The following is a 19,714-nucleotide window of genomic DNA, read 5'->3' on the forward strand; positions in this document are numbered from 1 at the left end:
TCTGACCCTGCAGTGATACTCACAGGGGCACCTGGGGCACGGAAGACAGGGTGAGGGTCCACCAGAGCAGGAACCAGCCTTATGGGCTCTCTCTGTCTCCAAGGAGGGCCGCTGGAGACCCTTCATCATCAGGCCCACCCCGTCCCCCCTCATGAAGCCCCTGCTGGTCTTTGTGAACCCCAAGAGTGGGGGCAACCAGGTACGCACAGTTTCCCATCTCCTCTGAGAGCCTTGGGGGAGGGGTGGGGTCAAGCTCAGCCCCTCCCCCCAGCAGGTGTTCCCAGGTCCCCAGGTCGGCTTCTGCCCCATCCCTCTTTCCCAGGGATGCTGAGAAAATCCCCTTCTGTCTCCGCCTCTTGCCTCCTCCTGGTTCCCACAGCCACGCACTTCTCCCCACCTCAGCCCACCACCCCTGACTGCCTCCCCTCTTGCCCTGTCGGCTCCTGGTCTCCCGCAGGGCGCCAAGATCATACAGTCCTTCCTCTGGTATCTGAATCCCCGGCAAGTCTTTGACCTGAGCCAGGGAGGACCCAGGGAGGCGTAAGTACCTGCCAGGGCTCTGTGGGGACCGTGGCGAGGGCTGGCCTGGCGCTCTCTCGGGGTGCAGCTCACAGACCCTGACCCCGTTCCCGTCCTCTGACCCCAGGCTGGAGATGTACCGCCGGGTGCACAACCTGCGGATCCTGGCCTGCGGGGGCGACGGCACGGTGAGTACTCCTGCCCCTCCTGGGATGGGCCGGGCCCGGGCCGCCAGCTCTGACCTGGCCTCCTCTGCCCTGCCCGCTCCAGGTTGGCTGGATCCTCTCTACCCTGGACCAGCTGCGCTTGAAGCCGCCACCGCCGGTCGCCATCCTGCCCCTGGGCACTGGCAATGACTTGGCTCGCACCCTCAACTGGGGCGGGGTGAGCGCCCACGGACGGGGCAGGGGGCCAGGGTGGGCGGGGTGCCAGTGGAGGCCCAGACCCTGGAGGAGCTCAGTTCCCACCTGCCTCCCCACCCCTCTGCCCAGGGCTACACTGACGAGCCTGTGTCCAAGATCCTGTCCCACGTGGAGGAGGGCAACGTGGTGCAGCTGGACCGCTGGGACCTCCGTGCGGAGCCCAACCCTGAGGCAGGCCCCGAGGAGCGAGACGAGGGGGCCACCGACCGGGTGGGTCAGCCGAGGGGGTGCCGGGGGTGTCTGGGATCTGGGGCAAGTCATCATGTCACCAGACTTCGGCCTCTCCTCGGGAAGAGGGAATGGTGGTCCTCTGCTCACGAGAGAGTTCTCACTCAGCCTCTCGACACGTGCTGTCTGAGCACCTGCTACAGCCAGGCACCACTGGTTCTCAGCAGCGAACAGAACCAGGTCCTGGCGCGCTTGAGGCCCGTCAGGGAGGAGGGTCATGGGGGGTGTGAGGCCTGGGAAGAGAAGCCTGCGGGCACAGGCCACTTTGGTGTGCAGGCGCTCGGCGGGGCTCCCCGGGAGCTGAGGAGGCCGGGCCAAGGCCCCCTTTCTGCAGAGGTGGCTGTGGGGAGGGGCGGAGAGCGTGCGGGAGCCCCTCATGCCTGTCCCTTGGCCCTCCTCCAGCTGCCTCTGGATGTTTTCAACAACTACTTCAGCCTGGGCTTTGACGCCCACGTCACCCTGGAGTTCCACGAGTCTCGAGGTGGGCACGTCTTTGCTGAAGAGGCCGCGGGTGGTGGTTGTGGGGGAACCCAGGAGGGGCCCCGAGACGGCCAGACCTCGCCCCTGCCATACAAGGCATTCATCGTCAGCCCTCCCGCCCGAGCCCAGCTTGGAAAGCCCCAGCAGGCTCAGAGCAGCTGACTGTCCCCTATTTCTTGTCACCACCCAGAGGCCAACCCGGAGAAGTTCAACAGCCGCTTTCGGAATAAGATGTTCTACGCCGGGGTGAGTCTGGGGCCTGCCGCCACGCCCCACCGTTCCCACGCCCACCTGTTCTCCCACCCATGCCCCCACCCACCCGTGTCCACCAGGCCTCAGGACCCCTGTACGGCAGCGGGAAGGACATGCCCTGTTACCAGATGGTGACGCCCTCTGTCTCCCACAGACAGCCTTCTCCGACTTCCTGATGGGCAGCTCCAAGGACTTGGCCAAGCACATCCGCGTGGTGGTGAGCAGGCTGTGCCTGCAGGCAGGGTGGGTGGGTCCAGCGGGAGGGAGACCCCCGGGGTACATATGCCCTCAACCCACACCCCCCTGCCCGTTCCTGCCTCCAGTGTGATGGGACTGACCTGACCCCCAAGATTCAGGACCTGAAACCCCAGTGCATTGTTTTCCTGAACATCCCCAGGTGAGGAGGGGAGGGCGCTGGGTGGGCCCTGCTGCCGCTGTCCTGCACGCCCATCCTCTGAAGCCTGTTGTGGTGCCCTCCCCTCCAGGTACTGCGCGGGCACCATGCCCTGGGGCCACCCTGGGGAGCACCATGACTTTGAGCCCCAGCGGCACGACGACGGCTACCTCGAGGTCATCGGCTTTACCATGACCTCCCTGGTGAGTAAGCCAGCATGGGGCCCACCTGGAGCCCCAGGCCTCCCTTGCCCCTGGCCCTGGCCCCGGCCCCAAGATGGAAGGGGCGCCTTCCCTGGTGGTCCAGTGGTTAAGAATCTCCCTTGCAATGCAGGGGACATGAGTTTGATCCCTTTTGGGGGACCCAAGATCCCACATGCCTCAGGGCAGCTAAGCCTGCGTGACAAAACTGAGACCCGAAGCAGCCAGATAAATACAAAAAAAAATAAATAATGGAAGGGGGTCACCAAATTCCTCTTCACTGGCCTGGACGGGAGAATTCACCCTCACCTCCTTTCTCTGGCTGGGGTCTCACCCTCCTCTGCTCTCCGTTGGGTAGGGGGTCACTCACTTTGTTCTCCCGCCAGAGCATCCCCGGGAAAAGCCTGGGGTCCTGCCGCCCCCTGACCCTGAGCCTCCTGTGCCCACAGGCCGCGCTGCAGGTGGGCGGGCATGGCGAGCGGCTGACGCAGTGCCGAGAGGTGCTGCTCACCACGTGCAAAGCCATCCCGGTGCAGGTGGACGGCGAGCCCTGCAAGCTCGCCGCCTCCCGCATCCGCATCGCCCTGCGCAACCAGGCCACCATGGTGCAGAAGGCCAAGCGGCGGAGCGCCGCCCCCCTGCACAGCGAGTATGTCCCCCCACCCCGCCCACATGCCCTGGGCCCCAGAGCCTCTGCCCCTCCCCAGCCTCGGTTCCCACCTCTGGGAAGGAGGCTGACAGTCCACCGGGCGGCTGGGGCGGGGGGCGGTACGTGGTGTGATGCCTGGGGGGACTGGCAGCTCGGGCAGGGCCCTTGCCGAGCCGTGTGGTCGCGCTGCCTGCAGCCAGCAGCCGGTGCCGGAGCAGCTGCGAGTCCAGGTGAGCAGGGTCAGCATGCACGACTACGAGGCCCTGCACTATGACAAGGAGCAGCTCAAAGAGGCTTGTGAGTGGCGGGCAGGGCGGGGGGGGCGCTGAGGAGTGGGGCCCGGGCTGGGGTGCAGCCGGCTGCTGACAGCCGCCCCATCCTCCAGCCGTGCCGCTGGGCACCGTGGTGGTTCCGGGAGACAGCGACCTGGAGCTGTGCCGCGCCCACATTGAGAGGCTCCGGCAGGTGAGGGGTGGGGCCAAGGCCTGCCCGCGGGGCCCCCGCTGGCCCAGGTTCTGGTGGCCTCCAGCCCCGGCCTCTGCCTCTCTTGCCAGGAACCCGAAGGTGCTGGAGCCAAGTCCCCGATGTGCCAGAAACTGTCCCCCAAGTGGTGCTTCCTCGATGGTGAGTGGCCCCAAAGGGCCGGGTCCCGCCCCCTCCCTTGGCAGTCCTGGGTGGGATGGCAGGAGACCCGGGCCTGGACAGGGGGCCACCTTCCTCAGCCAGCCCTCTCCCCACAGCCACCACTGCCAGCCGCTTCTACAGAATCGACAGGGCCCAGGTAAGCACTCGAGGTCTGCTCCGAAAACCGCTGGCTCCGGGCCCCCATGTCACCCATCCTGCTTGGCTGCCCTGCACGGCCGGGCACACCCGTGTCTGCCAGTGGGCAGTGCACAGGGACGGTGCTGATGGTGGAGACCAGGGCTTGCTGGGTTAGGTTATGGGGGAGCCTCAAAGCACAGGCGTCTTCCAGTCACATACGGAAGGAAAGGTGCTTCTGGTCAGAGGCCAGGGCACCCGGTAAAGGCTTAGCCATGGGAAGGGGCTGCAAGCTGGTGGGCCCCCTGTGCGGAGATCAGGGGCTCCGGGGCAGGAAGGAAGAGGAGGGGGTGGGGTGGGGTGGGGGCTGGCAGGGCCACAGGCCTGGTTGCCCCGACAGTGCTCCACCTCATGGCCGCAGCTTCTCCAGGTCTGCTGGCCTGGCGCCCCCCTGCGCCCCCCATCGGCCACCCTGCAGGGCCCTGACCCTCGGCCCGACCTTCCCCCCCAACCCCGTAGGAACACCTCAACTACGTGACCGAGATCGCGCAAGACGAGATTTATATCCTGGACCCTGAGCTGCTGGGGGCATCTGCCCGGCCTGACCTCCCCACCCCCACGTCCCCTCTCCCCACGTCGCCCTGCTCCCCCACATCCCGGTGAGTCCCGAGCCTCAGCCAACCCTCCCCCCCAAAAGGCAGCCAACTGAACCTCCTCCCCAGCCACGGCAGGCCGTGAGCCCTCTGCCCCACCGTCCACCACCCACCCCGCTGCGGTGGCCAGAGACCTGGGCTCCCTCCCCGGCCGCCCCCACCCTCGTCTGAGTGCACCGCAGCCCCCTGGCCCCCTGCTCTCCCCCAGCGCCCCGTGGGCACGTGCCCTGCCCTGCTCCTGCTCGCTTCACCCTGTGCAGGGCGCCCTCCTCCACCACCGCGGTGCAGCCCCGCTCACCCGTCCGTTCTTGGCTGCCTCGTGTGCCTTCCTCCGGACTTGTCCTTGCTTCCCCGATCTTCACCCTCCACTCACGTCTCAGCCTGGGTGTGCCTTCTCGGCAGTCTCTCGGGAGCCCCCCTGAAGCCGCTGTTCAGTCACACCGCCCAGTCTCCTGTTCTTTACCCTTCCTGCTCTTCCAGAACTTTGTTTACTCGTCTGACTTTGTCTCTGACTGGAATGTAAGCTCCCTGAGAGCAAGTTCACCTGTCTTGTTCAGGGCTGTGTTGCTGGTGCCCAGAACAGCACTTGACATGCAGGAGGCACTCAATAAACTGTTGAATGAACCAAGGGCGCCCCAGGTTGGGGCTGGGGAGGGCAACAAGCTGGGCCTGTGCTGTAGCCATGTCACCCTGTCACACCTCACCCTGTCACTGTCACATCTCATGTCACCCTGCCATTTCATGTCACCTTGTCACATCTTATGTCACTCTGCCATATCTCATGTCACCTCAAGTCACTGTCACACCTCATGTCACCCGTCACATCTCATCCTGTCACATCTCATCCTGTCACCCCGTCACACCTCATGTCACCCGTCACATCTCATCCTGTCACGTCTCATCCTGTCACCCCGTCACACCTCATGTCACCCGTCACATCTCATCCTGTCACATCTCATCCTGTCACATCTCATCCTGTCATGCTGTCACATGTCACCCATCACATCTCATCATGTCACCCTGTCACATCTCATCCTGTCACATCTCACCCTGTCACATCTCATCCTGTCACCCCGTCACACCTCATGTCACCTGTCACATCTCATCCTGTCACATCTCATCCTGTCACATCTCATCCTGTCACCCTGTCACATCTCATCCTGTCACCCTGTCACATCTCATCCGGTTGCATCTCATGTCACCCTGTCATCTCGTGATGTCACCCATCACATCTCACCCTGTCACCCTGTCACATCTCATCCTGTCACCCTGTCACATCTCATCCTGTCACCCTGTCACATCTCATCCGGTTGCATCTCATGTCACCCTGTCATCTCGTGATGTCACCCATCACATCTCACCCTGTCACCCTGTCACATCTCATCCTGTCACCCTGTCACATCTCATCCTGTCACCCTGTCACATCTCATCCGGTTGCATCTCATGTCACCCTGTCATCTCGTGATGTCACCCATCACATCTCACCCTGTCACTGTCACATCTCATGTCACCCTGCCATTTCATGTCACCTTGTCACATCTTATGTCACTCTGCCATATCTCATGTCACCTCAAGTCACTGTCACACCTCATGTCACCCGTCACATCTCATCCTGTCACATCTCATCCTGTCACCCCGTCACACCTCATGTCACCCGTCACATCTCATCCTGTCACGTCTCATCCTGTCACCCCGTCACACCTCATGTCACCCGTCACATCTCATCCTGTCACATCTCATCCTGTCACATCTCATCCTGTCATGCTGTCACATGTCACCCATCACATCTCATCATGTCACCCTGTCACATCTCATCCTGTCACATCTCACCCTGTCACATCTCATCCTGTCACCCCGTCACACCTCATGTCACCTGTCACATCTCATCCTGTCACATCTCATCCTGTCACATCTCATCCTGTCACCCTGTCACATCTCATCCTGTCACCCTGTCACATCTCATCCGGTTGCATCTCATGTCACCCTGTCATCTCGTGATGTCACCCATCACATCTCACCCTGTCACCCTGTCACATCTCATCCTGTCACCCTGTCACATCTCATCCTGTCACCCTGTCACATCTCATCCGGTTGCATCTCATGTCACCCTGTCATCTCGTGATGTCACCCATCACATCTCACCCTGTCACCCTGTCACATCTCATCCTGTCACCCTGTCACATCTCATCCTGTCACCCTGTCACATCTCATCCGGTTGCATCTCATGTCACCCTGTCATCTCGTGATGTCACCCATCACATCTCACCCTGTCACTGTCACATCTCATGTCACCCTGCCATTTCATGTCACCTTGTCACATCTTATGTCACTCTGCCATATCTCATGTCACCTCAAGTCACTGTCACACCTCATGTCACCCGTCACATCTCATCCTGTCACATCTCATGTCACCCTGTCATCTCATGATGCCACCCCATCACACCTCATGTCACCCGTCACATCTCATCCTGTCACATCTCATGTCACCCCGTCACATCTGCTCTGTTTGCAGGTCACTGCCAGGGAACGCTGCGCCCCCTACAGGTGAGGCCTCTCCCTGCAGGGCCCCTGCTTTCTCCCTGGTCAGAGGACCCAGGCTCAGTGGGGTAGGGTGGGGCGGGGCCAGGTGGAGCCCATACACAGCCTCACACCAACATGATACAGTCACGTGTGCCACAGCCCTCAGCACACGAGCCCCTCAGGCCCACTTTGCACAATAATACATCACACACGTGTTCATGCACTGTCGCAAGCCAAGGCCTCCCATGCCAGAGTGTAACAGGCTGGTGTTCCGAGCAGGTGAAGAGCTCATCGAGGCTGCCAAGAGGAACGATTTCTGTAAGGTACTAGTGCCAGGCTCCAGCTTCTTCCCCTTGGCAGCCCCAGCGGGGCCTGGGGAGTGGGGCCTCTGGCTGGGCCAGGAGCTGCTCGGTCGAGATGCAGTCATCTGGCCCTCTGTGGAGGGGGTGTCTCCATGTGATTGTCCCAATCTGCCCTGCCCCACCCACAGTCATTGTCCCTCCATAGGAGTTTCCTAGCTCAGTCCGTCTGTCCCCAGTGCTCAGAAAGGAGCAAGTCTTAGAAGAACCACGGGCTTCAAGGCTCCCAGGGAGTCCAAGGGCACCTGGGATGAGAGATGCCCAATGTCTCTCCCTTGCACTCCCAAAAGACCTCTGGAGACCTCTAGGGAGCCTGGGGCCTGCATGAGTTGGAGGGGCGTTTCTGTGGTTGGAAGGAGGGTGGTCTCGAGGCGCCCCAGCCTTGCCCTGCCTCCTGCCCCCAGCTCCAGGAGCTGCACCGAGCTGGGGGCGACCTCATGCACCGTGACGAGCGGAGCCGCACACTCCTGCACCACGCGGTCAGCACCGGCAGCAAGGAAGTGGTCCGCTACCTGCTGGACCATGGTGAGCTGGGCCCCGGGGCCCCAGGGCCAGGGAGAGGCTGCTGGGCCTCTCTGACCTCCCCCTCCCTCTCCTCCAGCGCCCACTGAGATCCTTGATGCCGTGGAGGAAAAGTGAGTATCTGGGCAGGGCAGGACCCCAGTTACCCTGGAAACCACCCAGGCTTCATCTAGCCCTTCCATGTAGATCCTGTCAGAGCCCATAAAACCGTTCCTGGCCACATCTGTGGCCCTCTGGGCCACCCACCCCGCCCCTTGCCCCAGGACCCCACACTTGCTGCCCCTTCTGATGGCCCCTGCGGAGACAGGAGGGCCCAGAGGACTGGATGGGGTCCACAGCCAGCCCCTGTTCCCCCAGCGGGGAGACCTGCCTGCACCAGGCAGCGGCCCTGGGCCAGCGCACCATCTGCCACTACATCGTGGAGGCCGGGGCCTCGCTCATGAAGACCGACCAGCAGGTGAGCAGAGGAGCTGGGCGGGCACAGAGGAATCTGCGCAGACACAGAGCCACCCTTCCCCAAACTCCACCCTTGGGAGGGGGTCCAGGGGAGGGCTGCCTCAGGGGATTCAGAGCTGGCTTTCAGCACAGCCCGGACCCAAGCATGAGCCAGCAGAAGGCTGCTCCTCCCCAGCAAAGCACCGTCTTCCTTGTCTGTTGGGGCCAACAGGCTCCTGAGGTGACGGCAGCTACCCCCCCTGCCCCCATCCAGGGCGACACTCCCCGGCAGAGGGCTGAGAAGGCTCAGGACACGGAACTGGCCGCGTACCTGGAGAACCGGCAGCATTACCAGATGATCCAGCGGGAGGACCAGGAGACGGCGGTGTGAGGCCCCCGCCCAAGCAGCAGGGGGCCAGGCTGGCCAGCCAGCCCCTTCCTGGCCACCTCACTGCCACATTCCAGTCAGATGGCCACAGAGGGACCCGGGCCCTGGGGAAGAAGCCCCATGCTGCTCCCTGAGGAGCTGCCCAGACCTAGGGCTGGACTCTAAGGAGCTGGGGGGGGGGGTCTCACCCTGTCCCCTGAGGCCGCAGCCTAACCCGGAGGGAGGCTCACAGGGGACCAGGAAACTGGACTGGGCTGGGCAGGCCTGGGGGTGAGGGGGGATGGCATTGGGGGCAGCCCTCACTTTCCTGCCATGGGGGCCCTGGAGTTCAGGGGCCGCAGCCGGGAGGGCCTTGAGGCCCCGTGAGGAAGCCCCTAGGAAGAGGCTTCTTAAGCCTCCCAGCCCTTTGGGACTGTCACCCTGAGGCTCCTGGGAGCGCAGCCCCCTCTCCTGCCCTGACCCCCCACCCACCAGGGGTCTTCTGCTGCATCTGCCTGCCCGTCCCCTGCTTAGCACCTACCCTGTGACCCTCCTCCCAAACCCAGTCATTTCACCTCCGACTCTGTGGCCTGGGGGTTGGGATGGGGCACTCATGGTGACATGTTTACAGCTGGGTGTGACTCAGTAAAGTGTATTTTTTTTTTCCTTTCTGCTTTGCTTTTTTTTTTGGGGGGGGGTCTTCCTGAAGCAGTGGGATCTGCTGGGTTATCCGCAGGGTAGGGGATTGGACGCCGTGAACGCAGACCCATTTCAGGGGGTCCTGATTCCCGTTCGGGGGTGGGGTCTGAAGGCCTGCCCGGGACCTGACCTCGGCCTGGCAGCTGGGCTCGCAGGGGCCGGGGGAGGAGCCGATTTCCTCCTGCTTCCCGCTTCCCGCTGGGACAATAACAATGAAAGTGAAAGAGGTGGGGCAGGGGCCAGGCCTGGTTTCTTGGGCCCGGTTGCCCTGTGGCTAGGCAAGCCCCCTCCCCCTGGCCTCCACCGCTCCGGCTCCTACGGGGACCTGAAGAGGCGATGCCCGAGGTCCCGGCTCACAAAGGGTGGGCATTTGCAGCCGCTGCAGGGCCGGATCTGGAACTTCTCAGACGGCTCCTGTCCGCTCTTAAGTCTTAACCAAACCCCGGCCTGCGGGCTCCTCCTTCCTCAACTCCCCCCGCCCCCCGCGCGTCCCCTTCAACCTGCGCTCCGAGAAAAGCGCGACGGCCTCCGAGCCCCGCCCCCCCCAACCCGTGCGCTCTTCTGGGGTTCCCCTGCGAGCCCCACCGCAACACGGGGCAGAGCATCTCCCTGCACACTTGGTGAAGCGATCCGAGGCGGGGGCTGGTGCTCCTTCCCCAGCATCTAAGGGGCGCTGAGAGTCTAGCGGGTCCTGGGAGGTGGAGGGGGGACTCGACGGGGTTCATCACTGCACCCACCCGGGGCTCGGCGAACAGAGCCGCACACCGGCTCGAACTTGGGCCCCACGCCGGGACCTGTGACACACCCGGGGCTCCGTACCCCCTCCTGGTCTCCACCTAAGGCTCCGTGGCCCTGGAGGGAAGCGGGCGTCCAGAGGGAAAAGGGGACGGCAAACCGGGACTGGGGCCGAGGGAGCGCCAGATTGGGGTATACGGAATGGGGTGCGGGGACCAGACGGAGGCCCGGGGCCGGGAGAGCCCGGGATCGGAGGATGGGGGGCCCAGGAGAGCCGGGCGTCTGAGAGCGGAGGGCAGAGGCCGGGTGAGGCGAGGGTGTGGGGCGAGCGGCGGGAAGAGGGGGGTAGGGGCGCGGGGAGGGAGGGGAGGCGGGGACGCCGGGGTCGGGGGGCGGCGCGGGTTTGAGGGGAGGGGGCGGGGCAGGTCCTTCCTCGGTGGGGGGGGAGGGGGCGGGGGCCCATGTGACCGGCTCAGACCGGTTCTGGAGACAAAAGGGGCCGCAGCGGCCGGAGCGGGACGGCCCGGCGCGGGAGGGAGCGAAGCCGTGCGCACGGGCAGCGAGCGAGTGAGCGTGCGGGGCCCCGGAGGCCGCGCGGCGGCTTCGGGCCCGCAGCCGCTGCCCATCTGGGGTCCGGAGGCGGGGAGGGGGTCTGAGCTGCGTTCCGGGCTCCAGGAGGCCCCCGGGGAAATTAGTCCCGCTGTGCGCCCGGGCTGGCGGCGAGGGGCCAGCCCCCCCAAGTCCGCCGCCACCGCAATAGCAGCCCGACCCTTTGGGCCTGGCCTGGGAACTGGGGCAAAGAAGGGGGGTGGTCCACGCCTGCGGCCCCCGGGGGGGACTCTGACCCGTGCTCTCCCCTCAGGATGCAGCGCCAAAGCTTCCTCCTCCTCGCCCTCCTCGCCCTGCTGGCGCTCACCTCCGCGGTGGCCAAAAAGAAAGGTGATACGGCGCGGGCGGGGGCCTGAAGGAGGGCCGGACCCCAGGAACAGTGAGTCCTAGTCCGCGTCCTGAGCCCTGTTCCCCTGCGTTGCAGACAAAGTGAAGAAGGGAGCCCCGGGGAGCGAGTGTGCCGAGTGGACCTGGGGGCCCTGCACCCCCAGCAGCAAGGATTGCGGCGTGGGATTCCGCGAGGGCACCTGCGGGGCCCAGACGCAGCGCATCCGGTGCCGGGTGCCCTGCAACTGGAAGAAGGAGTTTGGAGGTGAGGCGGAGTGCCCGCGGAGGGTAGGCAGGGGGCCCAGCTTCAAGGGCCCCTTCAGAGGCTGCCCAGCTCTGACCCCCCGCTCTCCCGCCAGCCGACTGCAAGTACAAGTTTGAGACCTGGGGGGCGTGTGATGGGGGCACAGGCACCAAAGCCCGCCAAGGGACCCTGAAGAAGGCGCGGTACAATGCCCAGTGCCAGGAGACCATCCGAGTGACCAAGCCCTGCAGCCCCAAGACCAAAGCCAAGGCCAAAGGTTAGGGAGGGGGGGTGGGTAGGGATGGGGTTGTCACAGGTGGCGGCCCCCACCCGTGAAGGCAGTGGCGCCAGTGACTTCTTGATGTGTACAGTCTTTCTATAGGCAGAGATATCTTAGGTGGGTGGTACTGAGGGCTCTGCAGATGGAGTTCGGGAGGTTGAAACCCTGGCTCAAGTAAGGACCAAGTCAGTGGTTCTGTTGGAGCCTTTGGCTTAGGATCCATGGCAGTGGGCCTGGAAGGGCCCGGCTTTGTCATATCCCTGCAGGTGGGGGCAGTTTCTAGCTGGGAAGGAAGGGACTTCCTTACTTCCTCTCTCCCTTAGCTTCCTTCCTGACTCCCGGCAGCCAACCAGGCAGAGGGGCATATGCCCACTTCTCAGGTGAGGGAACTGAGGCTGTGTTCCAGGGCTGCTGGGACTAGGACTGAGACCGGGAACCGGGAGGTTTTCTGATTTCCCAGCGGCAGTCTAAGCTGGGGGAGTGAGGAACGTCCCAGGGCATCATAATGGCTGCCCTGGCCCAGGGGCTTCCAGGCGGGCTGATGGAGAACCACCAGGGGGCAGAATTTTGTTTTCTGTAACGTGCGTGCTGCAGCGAAGGGGGTTGGGGGTCTCCACTGGGTCCCCCAAACCCTACTAATGCAGTGTTTCTTGTTTTACAGCCAAGAAAGGGAAGGAAAAGGACTAGCGGCCAGGCCCGGATGCCAAGGAGCCCCTCAAATGGAGGCCCGGCCCACGCCCTCCCTCCACAGGCTCAAGATGTTACCCACCAGTGCCTTCTGCCTCCTTGTTAGCTTTATCAATCATGCCCTGCTTCTTCCCTTTCGCTTGCCCACATCACCCCAAGTGCCCAAAGTGGGGAGGGACAAGGGACTTGGGCAGCTTGAGCCCCCAAAGGGATTTGATTCCCCTGTACCTACTTTTCTTTTCCCCCCAACTGGATGCCATTACTAAGAAATAAATAAAATAAATATCTTTTTGTTCCCAATAAAAGCTTTTCTTTTAATATATAAAAGCCCCTTCCCAGGGAGTTTGCTGTGGTGATTTGTTGGAGGTGGGAGAATGGAGAGAGAGGGCTGGAGGGAACGGTGGCTTTTGGGGGTTTGGGGGCTTGGCGGTGAGTGCCCCCCAGAGCTCATGGAGAAAGAACGGTTATGAAAATTTCTTCCAGGGGCCCCTATTGACCCCTGGAAGGCTGCCCCCAATCAAGTCCCCTGAGCCCTTCAGTCCTGTTTCTCCAGGGACCAGGCCAGGGGTGGGGAGGGAACCCAGGGGACAATAGGACTGACTCCCCCATCTCAGTTTCCCCCAGGTGAAGATCTTTGGGTCCAGCCCACTGCCAATCCAGAAGGTTCTATCCATTGAGAGAAGAAAGGTGGGGGTCGCTTGCCTTCCTCACCTGCCCCCCCCCACACTGTCAAGGAAGACTGTGGGGGTCAAATCCACCCCACCCCGGGGTTTCTCCCTGGTGACCCACCGGAGCATTCCTCATACTCTGCAGAAGGCAGGGCAAATGCCCCTCGCACCTTCACTACACACTACAGACCTGGGACAAGCCCCCTCCTTGGGGAAGGAGACAACTCCACAGAGGGATGGGACGGCTCAGCTCAGCCTAGGGTGGGAGGTGGCCGGACCCCAGTTCCTGAGTGAACCCCTGACCTCCCCACTGGCCCATCCTGAATGTGACCTGGGCGTGCTATACAGGGTGTGTTCAGAGCCTTCTCTGTCTGGCTTCCAGTCAGCCCACACCCCACACCCACCCAACCAGAGCCTGGCTGAGTAGCTGCAGCAAGGGGAGTCTCTGCCCCTGGACTGGGATTTAGGAGGAGGGGCGGAGCCTACATGCGGGGGTGTCGGGGGCAGAAAGCACCTGTTACAGCAGAATAGGGGTCCCTCCCCTTCCATTCCCTTCCTGAGCCTCCTTTCCCAACCATTGGCTCTCTTGCTCCTCCCAAAGGAGGCTCTGCTCCCCTCCAGATGTCCCTTCTTTCAGCCACGTGGCCAGCCACAGTGGGGCAAGGTGCCCATGTAGGCGAGTGCCCCCCAGCTCCCTGAGGCAGGACAACAGAGATGGGTCAGACCGTCCGGCTCAGTCACTTCCTGGGGCTGATCCTCCTCGGCCTGAGCAGAGACCTGGTCTTGGAATCCAGCCAGAGCCTCTTCTGAGCCTCGCGGGGTCTCGGGGACCTCAGTTCTCTTCGGAGAATGTGAACACTGAGAAGTGCCTCCAAATCTCTCCTGGACAGCAGCCGAGCCACGTGCTCACCCGCACACGCACCAGCACCTCCAGTGGCACCCTTGCCTGCCTACCTGGCAGTGCCGATGTTCCGATACTGGCAGAGCAGCAGGTGCCGGAAGGTCTTTTTGAAGGTGGCGTTGCAGAGGGCGTAGCAGGCCGGGTTGATGGTGCTGTTGACGTAGCAGAGCCAGTAGCCGATGGACCACACGGTCTCGGGGATGCAGCTCTGGCAGAAGGTGTTCACCAAGACCATGACGTTGTAGGGCGTCCAGGTGAGGATGAAGGCCAGCAGGATGGCGAAGATGGTCCGAGTCACCTTGCGCTCCCGGGCCGCCATCTGCCGCTTCTTGCGTACCTGGCTGCGGGCGATGCTGGCAAACTTCCGGGCCACGTTGGCCGCCGGACGCATGCCAGCCGGCGTGGCAGGCACGATCTCGATGGCTGTCACACACTCGTTGCCCGTCTGCTTCGTCACAATCTGGATCTTGGACCATTTGGAGGCCGGGTTGAGGGTCCGTGGCTGGAGGGGGGGTGCGGGGGTGGCCGGCGTGGTGGCCTCTGTGGTTGACAGCTCCGTGGGCGGGCGCTCCTTGGTGTTTTGGGTGGCGCTGCCCGAGCTGGACTCGTTGGAGGTGTCCTTGTCGGCCACGGGGCGTGGCGGGGGCGGCAGCACGGGGGGCGGGGCCTCCTCGAGCTTCCCGTTGTGCAGCTCACCCCGAGCTGCGGCGGCGGCGTCTCCCGGGGGCGGCGGTTTCTTGACGCTCTGCTTCATCAGGGGGCTCTTGAGGAAGGCCAGGGTCTTGGCCTTCTTCTCCTTCGGGCCTTCAGGCCGGTGCTTATGAACTCGGCTGCGACTGGCCAGGGAGATGTGGACGTAGAGCACCGTCATGATGACCACGGGCAGGTAGAAGGCGGCGATGGCCGTGCCGAAGGTCACCGCGGGGTTGGACAGGAATTGGATGAAGCACTGGTTGTCGGGCACCGTCCGCTTGCCCACCACAAACTGCCAGAACAGGATGGCAGGCGCCCAGAGCACAAAGGACAGGACCCAGGCGGCGGCGATCATGAGGCCCGCCATCTTGGTGGTGCGCCGGGCCGGGTAGGTGAGGGGCTTGGTGACGCAGAAGTAGCGGTCAAAGCTGATGATGAGCAGGTTCATGACAGAGGCATTGCTCACCACATAGTCCAGGGCCAGCCACAGGTCACAGACCACGGCGCCCAGGGGCCAGTAGCCCTTGATGATGTACACGGTGTAGAGGTTCATGGAGAAAGCGCCTATGATGAGATCGGCACACGCTAGGCTGAAGAGGAAGTAGTTGTTGACCGTCTGCAGCTGCCTGTTGACCTTGATGGACAGCATCACCAGGATGTTGCCCACGACCGTCACCAGGCTCAGGGAGCCCGTCACCGTGGCGATGAACACCATCTCCACCGTCTCATAGCGGTTATGGGATGACGTGACCAGGCGCACAGACTGGTTGCCCGAGCTGCCATTGATCGGGGTGAAGTTCGCCATTTTGGTTAGCAGCAGTGGGCGGACAGTGTCTGGAACAAGAGAGGAAGGGGGTGAACTGTGGAAGCGCATGAGAGGCGTGAGCTGGGTGCCCTGGAGTCAAGGTGACAGAGGAGCAACATCGTCCTGCAGAACCTTAGAGAACCCCGTCCCATCGCTTCCTCCTGTCTCCGCTCACGCGGCGTTTATTATTGGGTGCCTACTCCGTGCAAGGGGACGACAGAGGATGAGACGGTTGGATGGCATCACTGACTCAATGGACATGAGTTTGGGTAAACTCCGGGAGTTGGTGATGGACAGGGATGGGCTGGCGTGTGCAGTCTATGGGGTCGCAAAGAGTCGGACACGACTGAGCGACTGAACTGAACTGAACTCTGTGCAAGCGCTGTTGTAGGCGCTGGGGCTACAGACGTGAAGGAGAGACACGCAACCCCCCACTCTCACAGAGCTCACATCCCGATTGGGGGGCACATACAAACATGTGAGCGATGAAAAAGCGCTAGAAGGAAAACAAGGGCAAGTGACAGAGAATGAGTCAGAGAGGGGACGGCCAGTCAGAGCTGCAGAGAATGGCCTCAGCAAGGGCGATGGCGGAGCTGAGGCTGGGAGGCATGTGCAAGGTATGGACAGAAGGCCAATGTGGGTGGAGGGGTGGGGACAAGAGTGGTCCCCAACATCAGCACGTGGCTCAGGTCAGAGGTATTCCTTCATTCACTCACTCTGTCACTTCTTTTTTTTTTTTTTAAGATTTTTAAATATTTTTTTAATTAGAGGATAATTACAACATTGTGCTGGTTTTTTGCATCCATCAAAACGAATCAGCATTAGGTCCACGTATGTCCCCTCCCTCTTGAACTTGGTCACTTAACCAAACGTTGCGGCGGGACTTGTCCACTAATCCCTACAGAAGGCACTGGGTTCAAAGGCAAGAATAGATACTACCAGCTAATGTGCATTGTCTACCAAGCACTTTCTACACTTTTTGTAAGTATTCATTCATTTCATCCTCATAACAAACCTAGGAAGTAGATGCTGTTATTTATATGTTTATCAGTCAGTCGTGGGGCACGGCATGCAGGATCTTAGTTCCCTAAGCAGGGATCAAACCCACACCCCCTGCAGTGGAAGCACAGAGTCTTAACCATTGGACTACCAGGGAAGTCTTGGATATCGTCATTTCTTACGAACAGATGAAGAAACTGAGGCCATAACCTGCCCAAGATTCCATAGCTCCTGCAGCTCATGTTGCTGTCCCAGAGCTAAGGGGTCTGGCAGAGGGAGGCCCAAAGAGTCACAGGAGCCAGTGGCCCCAGAGGTGACCTGACCTGATCACGGAACAGGTGGCATGGAACTGGAAATTCAACGAGGAGGGGACAATGCCCCTGCAGCAGCCCCTCCTGGAGCCCCATCCCCAAGGTATGCGGGTGCAGTGCAAGGGTAGCTGGGGTCTGTCTGTGAAGAATCAGAAGAAAGGGCTCATCCGCTGAGGCAAGACTTGCAGGGCTTCCCAGGGGCCAGTGCCCGATGGGAACCCAAAGGGGGAGCAAGTGGCCCAGAGGGGCTGCAGCAGGGGTGCCCGTGGCCAGCCCCCAAGGGTGCCCCTTGCCCACCAGTGCACACTGGGCACCCTAGCCGGAGGCCCCCAAGCATGAGGCCTCTCCCTGAAGCCTCTTCGCATCCCCCCACCTTCTCTCCCTCCGAGTGAGGGAGGCCCACGCCCAGCGCGCTCTGCCAGGGCAGCCGTGCAGCCCAGCCTCCTTCACACCCGCCAACACGCGCACCATTACACACGCACATGGGCCCATCACAGCCCTGCCAGCCCCGCAGCTCCCTGGCGTATATACGTAGTTCTGTGCGTCTGTGTGTGAGAGAGAAACAGAGAGGCGGAGGAAACGGGGTGTGGAGGAAGGAGCCCGCGCCCCGCAGCCCAGGCTCCCAGGGTCTTAGCTGGGTGGCCATGCACAAGCCACCTTGCCTTCCTGCCCCTCCCGGTCTCCTTCGCAGAGTAGAGAGAGAGGCTGCCTGTCCTGGGACAGCCTCCCTCCTGGCAGCGACGGGGGTCAGCACCTCAACTGCCTCTCCAGCAAGAACGTGCACTGGAGGCTGGAGCCAGGTGCCAGGGTGACCCCCGCCCTCTGCCCCGGGCTCCCCTCCAAGCCCAACTTGTCAGCCACCATCACAGCCCCAGCCTCCTGGCCTGGCAGTTTCAATCCTCACACCCAAATCCTTAGTTCACAGGAGAGGCTCAGAGCAGGGTGGTGCCACCCCCAAGGTGGCAGAAGAGTCAAGGGCAAAGACCAAGTACCATGCTGACAGACTCCAAAATAGAAGCTCGGGCACCACCTTCTGGGCGAGACAGGAGGCAGAGGCACCCCGCCTGGGGAAGCTGCCTTCTACAGGCATGGCGCTGGCTGGCTGGTGAGGGCTGGGCAGGAATGGTTCGTCCACCAGCCCCAAGGAAACCCTCGCCTTAGACCGCCCCCCCAAACCCCCCGCCAGGGTCCGGACACAGGCCAGTGAGATCGGAATGGAGCTGGAGGTACCAAACAGGAAACACATAATAGCTCTTGTTTATTGAGTGTGAACTATGACTCAGGGATCCCTCTGAGCTTTTTATATAGATTATCGGGTTTAATCCTCACAGCAGCCGAAAAAGGCAGGTGCTATAAGTGTCTTCATCTTACTGAGGTGTCTTCTTACACGCGAGGATAATGTGAATTAACTTGCCTAAAGTCACCAGTGTGTAAGGAGGGGCGGGGGCAGAATTAGAGCCTGGGAACCACCTCAACCCCAAGGTGCTCCAACAGCAGCTTGTTTTCCTGCCTCTGCTCTACCCCGCCTCAGGTGGCTCGGTGGTTAAAAGAATCCATCTGCAATACAGGAGACACCGGAGACAGGAGTTCGATACCAAGGTTGGGAAGATCCCCTGGAGAAGGAAAAGCAACCCACTCCAGTATTCTTACCTGGAGAATCCCGACGGACAGAGGAGCCTGGCGGGCTACAGTCCATGGGGTCACAAAGAGGCGGACAGGACTGAGCACACAGCACAGGGGTGGATCAGGGGAGGCCTAGGTGTAGGGTCTCTTCTCATTCCCTGTGGGCTCCCTGTCTTAGCTTTCCCAGAGAAAAACAGATCTCTTGTCTCCATCTGAACAACTTGTCTCCAATCATGTGGCCAAGGGTTTCTTTGCCCTGGACCTGCTTGGGGAAGCGGCCAGCTGCAGACAGGGCTAGACAAATACTTTCCCCTCTTCCCGCCCCAAATATCTTTCCGGGGGTCACCCGCAGACATTCCAGCTGCAGCCTCTGCTGGGGCGCTTCTCTGGGATCCAGGCCCGCGGGAACCTGGGGAGGGGAGCAGCTGCCGCCCGGGGATGTGCGCACCGCTAGATGGCAATGTCGGTCCCTGGGTGCGGCTCCGGACCTAGAGCGGGTGGCCGCTATTCGCCCATCGCCCCCAAACTCCAAGAGCGACTGGGAATGCAGGGGAGGTCCTAGGCAGGGCCTCACAGGGGAGAGACTGGGGCCCCCTCACCAGGCACTGCCCCGGAGCTGCCTTGGGCTCCTCCAGGGGTTCCACGGTGGGAAAGTTAAGGGCACCCGCTTCCAGCCGGCACACTGTGAGGCATGGGTGGGCGGGAAGGCGAGTGCGAGTTCTGTTTGTGTGTGATCACTGGGGAGCGCGAGTAGAAGCGAGTAGCTGGCTGCATGTGCTGTGTGTGTGCGCGCTGAGCCACGCCTGGATACCAGCGCGGCCGTGTGCGCGTGAGCATGCTCGCGCGGTGTGGACACGTGCGTGTGCATGTCTGTGTGTGCCTGGAATGCACACGGCCTCGGGAATGCACACGGCTCGGGTGTGCCTGTATCTGTGAGCTTGTGCACATGAGCAAATGCCGGACCCACCGTGGGTCCTGTGGGTCCCGCCCCTGCCCGGAGGCTCAGCCCATACTTCCGCTGAGTATGAAGAAGGTCGGCTAAGAACCCAGGTCTAGATCGCTTCTCGCCTGTGTATGGGGAAGGGTTCCCGGCTGCACCACAAGACTCAACTACAATCTGAGTTGCCAGGGAGACCCCAGACTTGGGGGCGTCGTCATAGCCCAGCGCCCCGCGGTGTCTGCGTCCCTAACGTTGAGGTCCAGAGTCCCGGAATGGGACAGACTTTTGTCGAGGGGTTGCTGCTAGAGTCTCTCCACCTGACTTGCGGGACACCAGGTTCTGCTTAGGGTGCCCACTGCGCAGATATCGCCAAAGGGCGCCCAGTCTGCGGGGCAGAAGGGTGCGAGAAGCACCTCCGTAACTGGGAGGCCCGG

General features: G+C 62.1%; 4 protein-coding genes across 50 annotated transcripts in view; 3 read left to right on the forward strand and 1 right to left on the reverse strand.

Annotated features, from left to right (window-relative positions):
* DGKZ (diacylglycerol kinase zeta) overlaps positions 1 to 9,425 on the forward strand; it is a 44,787-nt gene extending 35,362 nt beyond the window's left edge. For 19 of the 44 annotated variants that reach the window (XM_081538436.1, XM_081538437.1, XM_081538438.1 and 16 more), the window contains 22 exons: positions 104 to 199; positions 458 to 540; positions 647 to 707; positions 790 to 903; positions 1,011 to 1,151; positions 1,572 to 1,650; positions 1,840 to 1,895; positions 2,056 to 2,118; positions 2,225 to 2,298; positions 2,387 to 2,498; positions 2,945 to 3,144; positions 3,341 to 3,441; positions 3,530 to 3,609; positions 3,699 to 3,768; positions 3,885 to 3,925; positions 4,423 to 4,562; positions 7,069 to 7,100; positions 7,356 to 7,399; positions 7,840 to 7,960; positions 8,037 to 8,070; positions 8,315 to 8,414; positions 8,667 to 9,425. In XM_081538436.1, the coding sequence (XP_081394562.1) occupies positions 104 to 199; positions 458 to 540; positions 647 to 707; positions 790 to 903; positions 1,011 to 1,151; positions 1,572 to 1,650; positions 1,840 to 1,895; positions 2,056 to 2,118; positions 2,225 to 2,298; positions 2,387 to 2,498; positions 2,945 to 3,144; positions 3,341 to 3,441; positions 3,530 to 3,609; positions 3,699 to 3,768; positions 3,885 to 3,925; positions 4,423 to 4,562; positions 7,069 to 7,100; positions 7,356 to 7,399; positions 7,840 to 7,960; positions 8,037 to 8,070; positions 8,315 to 8,414; positions 8,667 to 8,783 (1,959 nt within the window). In that variant the 3' untranslated portion in view covers positions 8,784 to 9,425. Of the gene's footprint in view, positions 1 to 103; positions 200 to 379; positions 541 to 646; positions 708 to 789; positions 904 to 1,010; positions 1,152 to 1,571; positions 1,651 to 1,839; positions 1,896 to 2,055; positions 2,119 to 2,224; positions 2,299 to 2,386; positions 2,499 to 2,944; positions 3,145 to 3,295; positions 3,442 to 3,529; positions 3,610 to 3,698; positions 3,769 to 3,884; positions 3,926 to 4,422; positions 4,563 to 7,068; positions 7,101 to 7,314; positions 7,400 to 7,839; positions 7,961 to 8,036; positions 8,071 to 8,299; positions 8,415 to 8,666 lie in introns of all 44 variants that reach the window. The other 25 variants (XM_081538430.1, XM_081538431.1, XM_081538432.1 and 22 more) reach the window with 6 other exon arrangements.
* Positions 9,426 to 9,761: 336 nt separating this feature from the next.
* MDK (midkine) lies at positions 9,762 to 12,667 on the forward strand. 4 transcript variants are annotated; one of them, XM_081538461.1, is made up of 6 exons: positions 9,762 to 9,820; positions 11,056 to 11,132; positions 11,227 to 11,394; positions 11,489 to 11,650; positions 11,977 to 12,033; positions 12,315 to 12,667. In XM_081538461.1, exons 1-6 carry the CDS (start codon positions 9,795 to 9,797, stop codon positions 12,338 to 12,340), a joined length of 516 nt encoding a protein of 171 aa, XP_081394587.1. In that variant the 5' UTR covers positions 9,762 to 9,794; the 3' UTR covers positions 12,341 to 12,667. The 4 variants fall into 4 exon arrangements, with proteins under 4 accessions (XP_081394587.1, XP_081394589.1, XP_081394590.1 ...); XM_081538462.1 differs by lacking the exon at positions 9,762 to 9,820 and adding an exon at positions 10,654 to 10,760; XM_081538463.1 differs by lacking the exon at positions 11,977 to 12,033.
* CHRM4 (cholinergic receptor muscarinic 4) lies at positions 12,628 to 15,407 on the reverse strand. Its single transcript, XM_081538460.1, has one exon. The coding sequence runs from the start codon at positions 15,405 to 15,407 to the stop codon at positions 13,959 to 13,961; it is 1,449 nt and encodes a 482-aa protein (XP_081394586.1). The 3' UTR covers positions 12,628 to 13,958.
* LOC145525485 (uncharacterized) lies at positions 15,176 to 18,557 on the forward strand. Its single transcript, XM_081538465.1, has 7 exons — positions 15,176 to 15,676; positions 15,799 to 16,024; positions 16,595 to 16,820; positions 17,409 to 17,517; positions 17,636 to 17,822; positions 17,904 to 17,943; positions 18,249 to 18,557. Exons 3-7 carry the CDS (start codon positions 16,750 to 16,752, stop codon positions 18,262 to 18,264), a joined length of 423 nt encoding a protein of 140 aa, XP_081394591.1. The 5' UTR covers positions 15,176 to 15,676; positions 15,799 to 16,024; positions 16,595 to 16,749; the 3' UTR covers positions 18,265 to 18,557.
* The last annotated feature ends 1,157 nt before the right edge of the window (positions 18,558 to 19,714 follow it).

This window comes from Giraffa tippelskirchi, chromosome 11, assembly GCF_054371585.1.
Source record: "Giraffa tippelskirchi isolate mGirTip1 chromosome 11, T2T-mGirTip1v1.2.pri, whole genome shotgun sequence".
NCBI classification, from domain to species: Eukaryota; Metazoa; Chordata; class Mammalia; order Artiodactyla; family Giraffidae; genus Giraffa; species Giraffa tippelskirchi.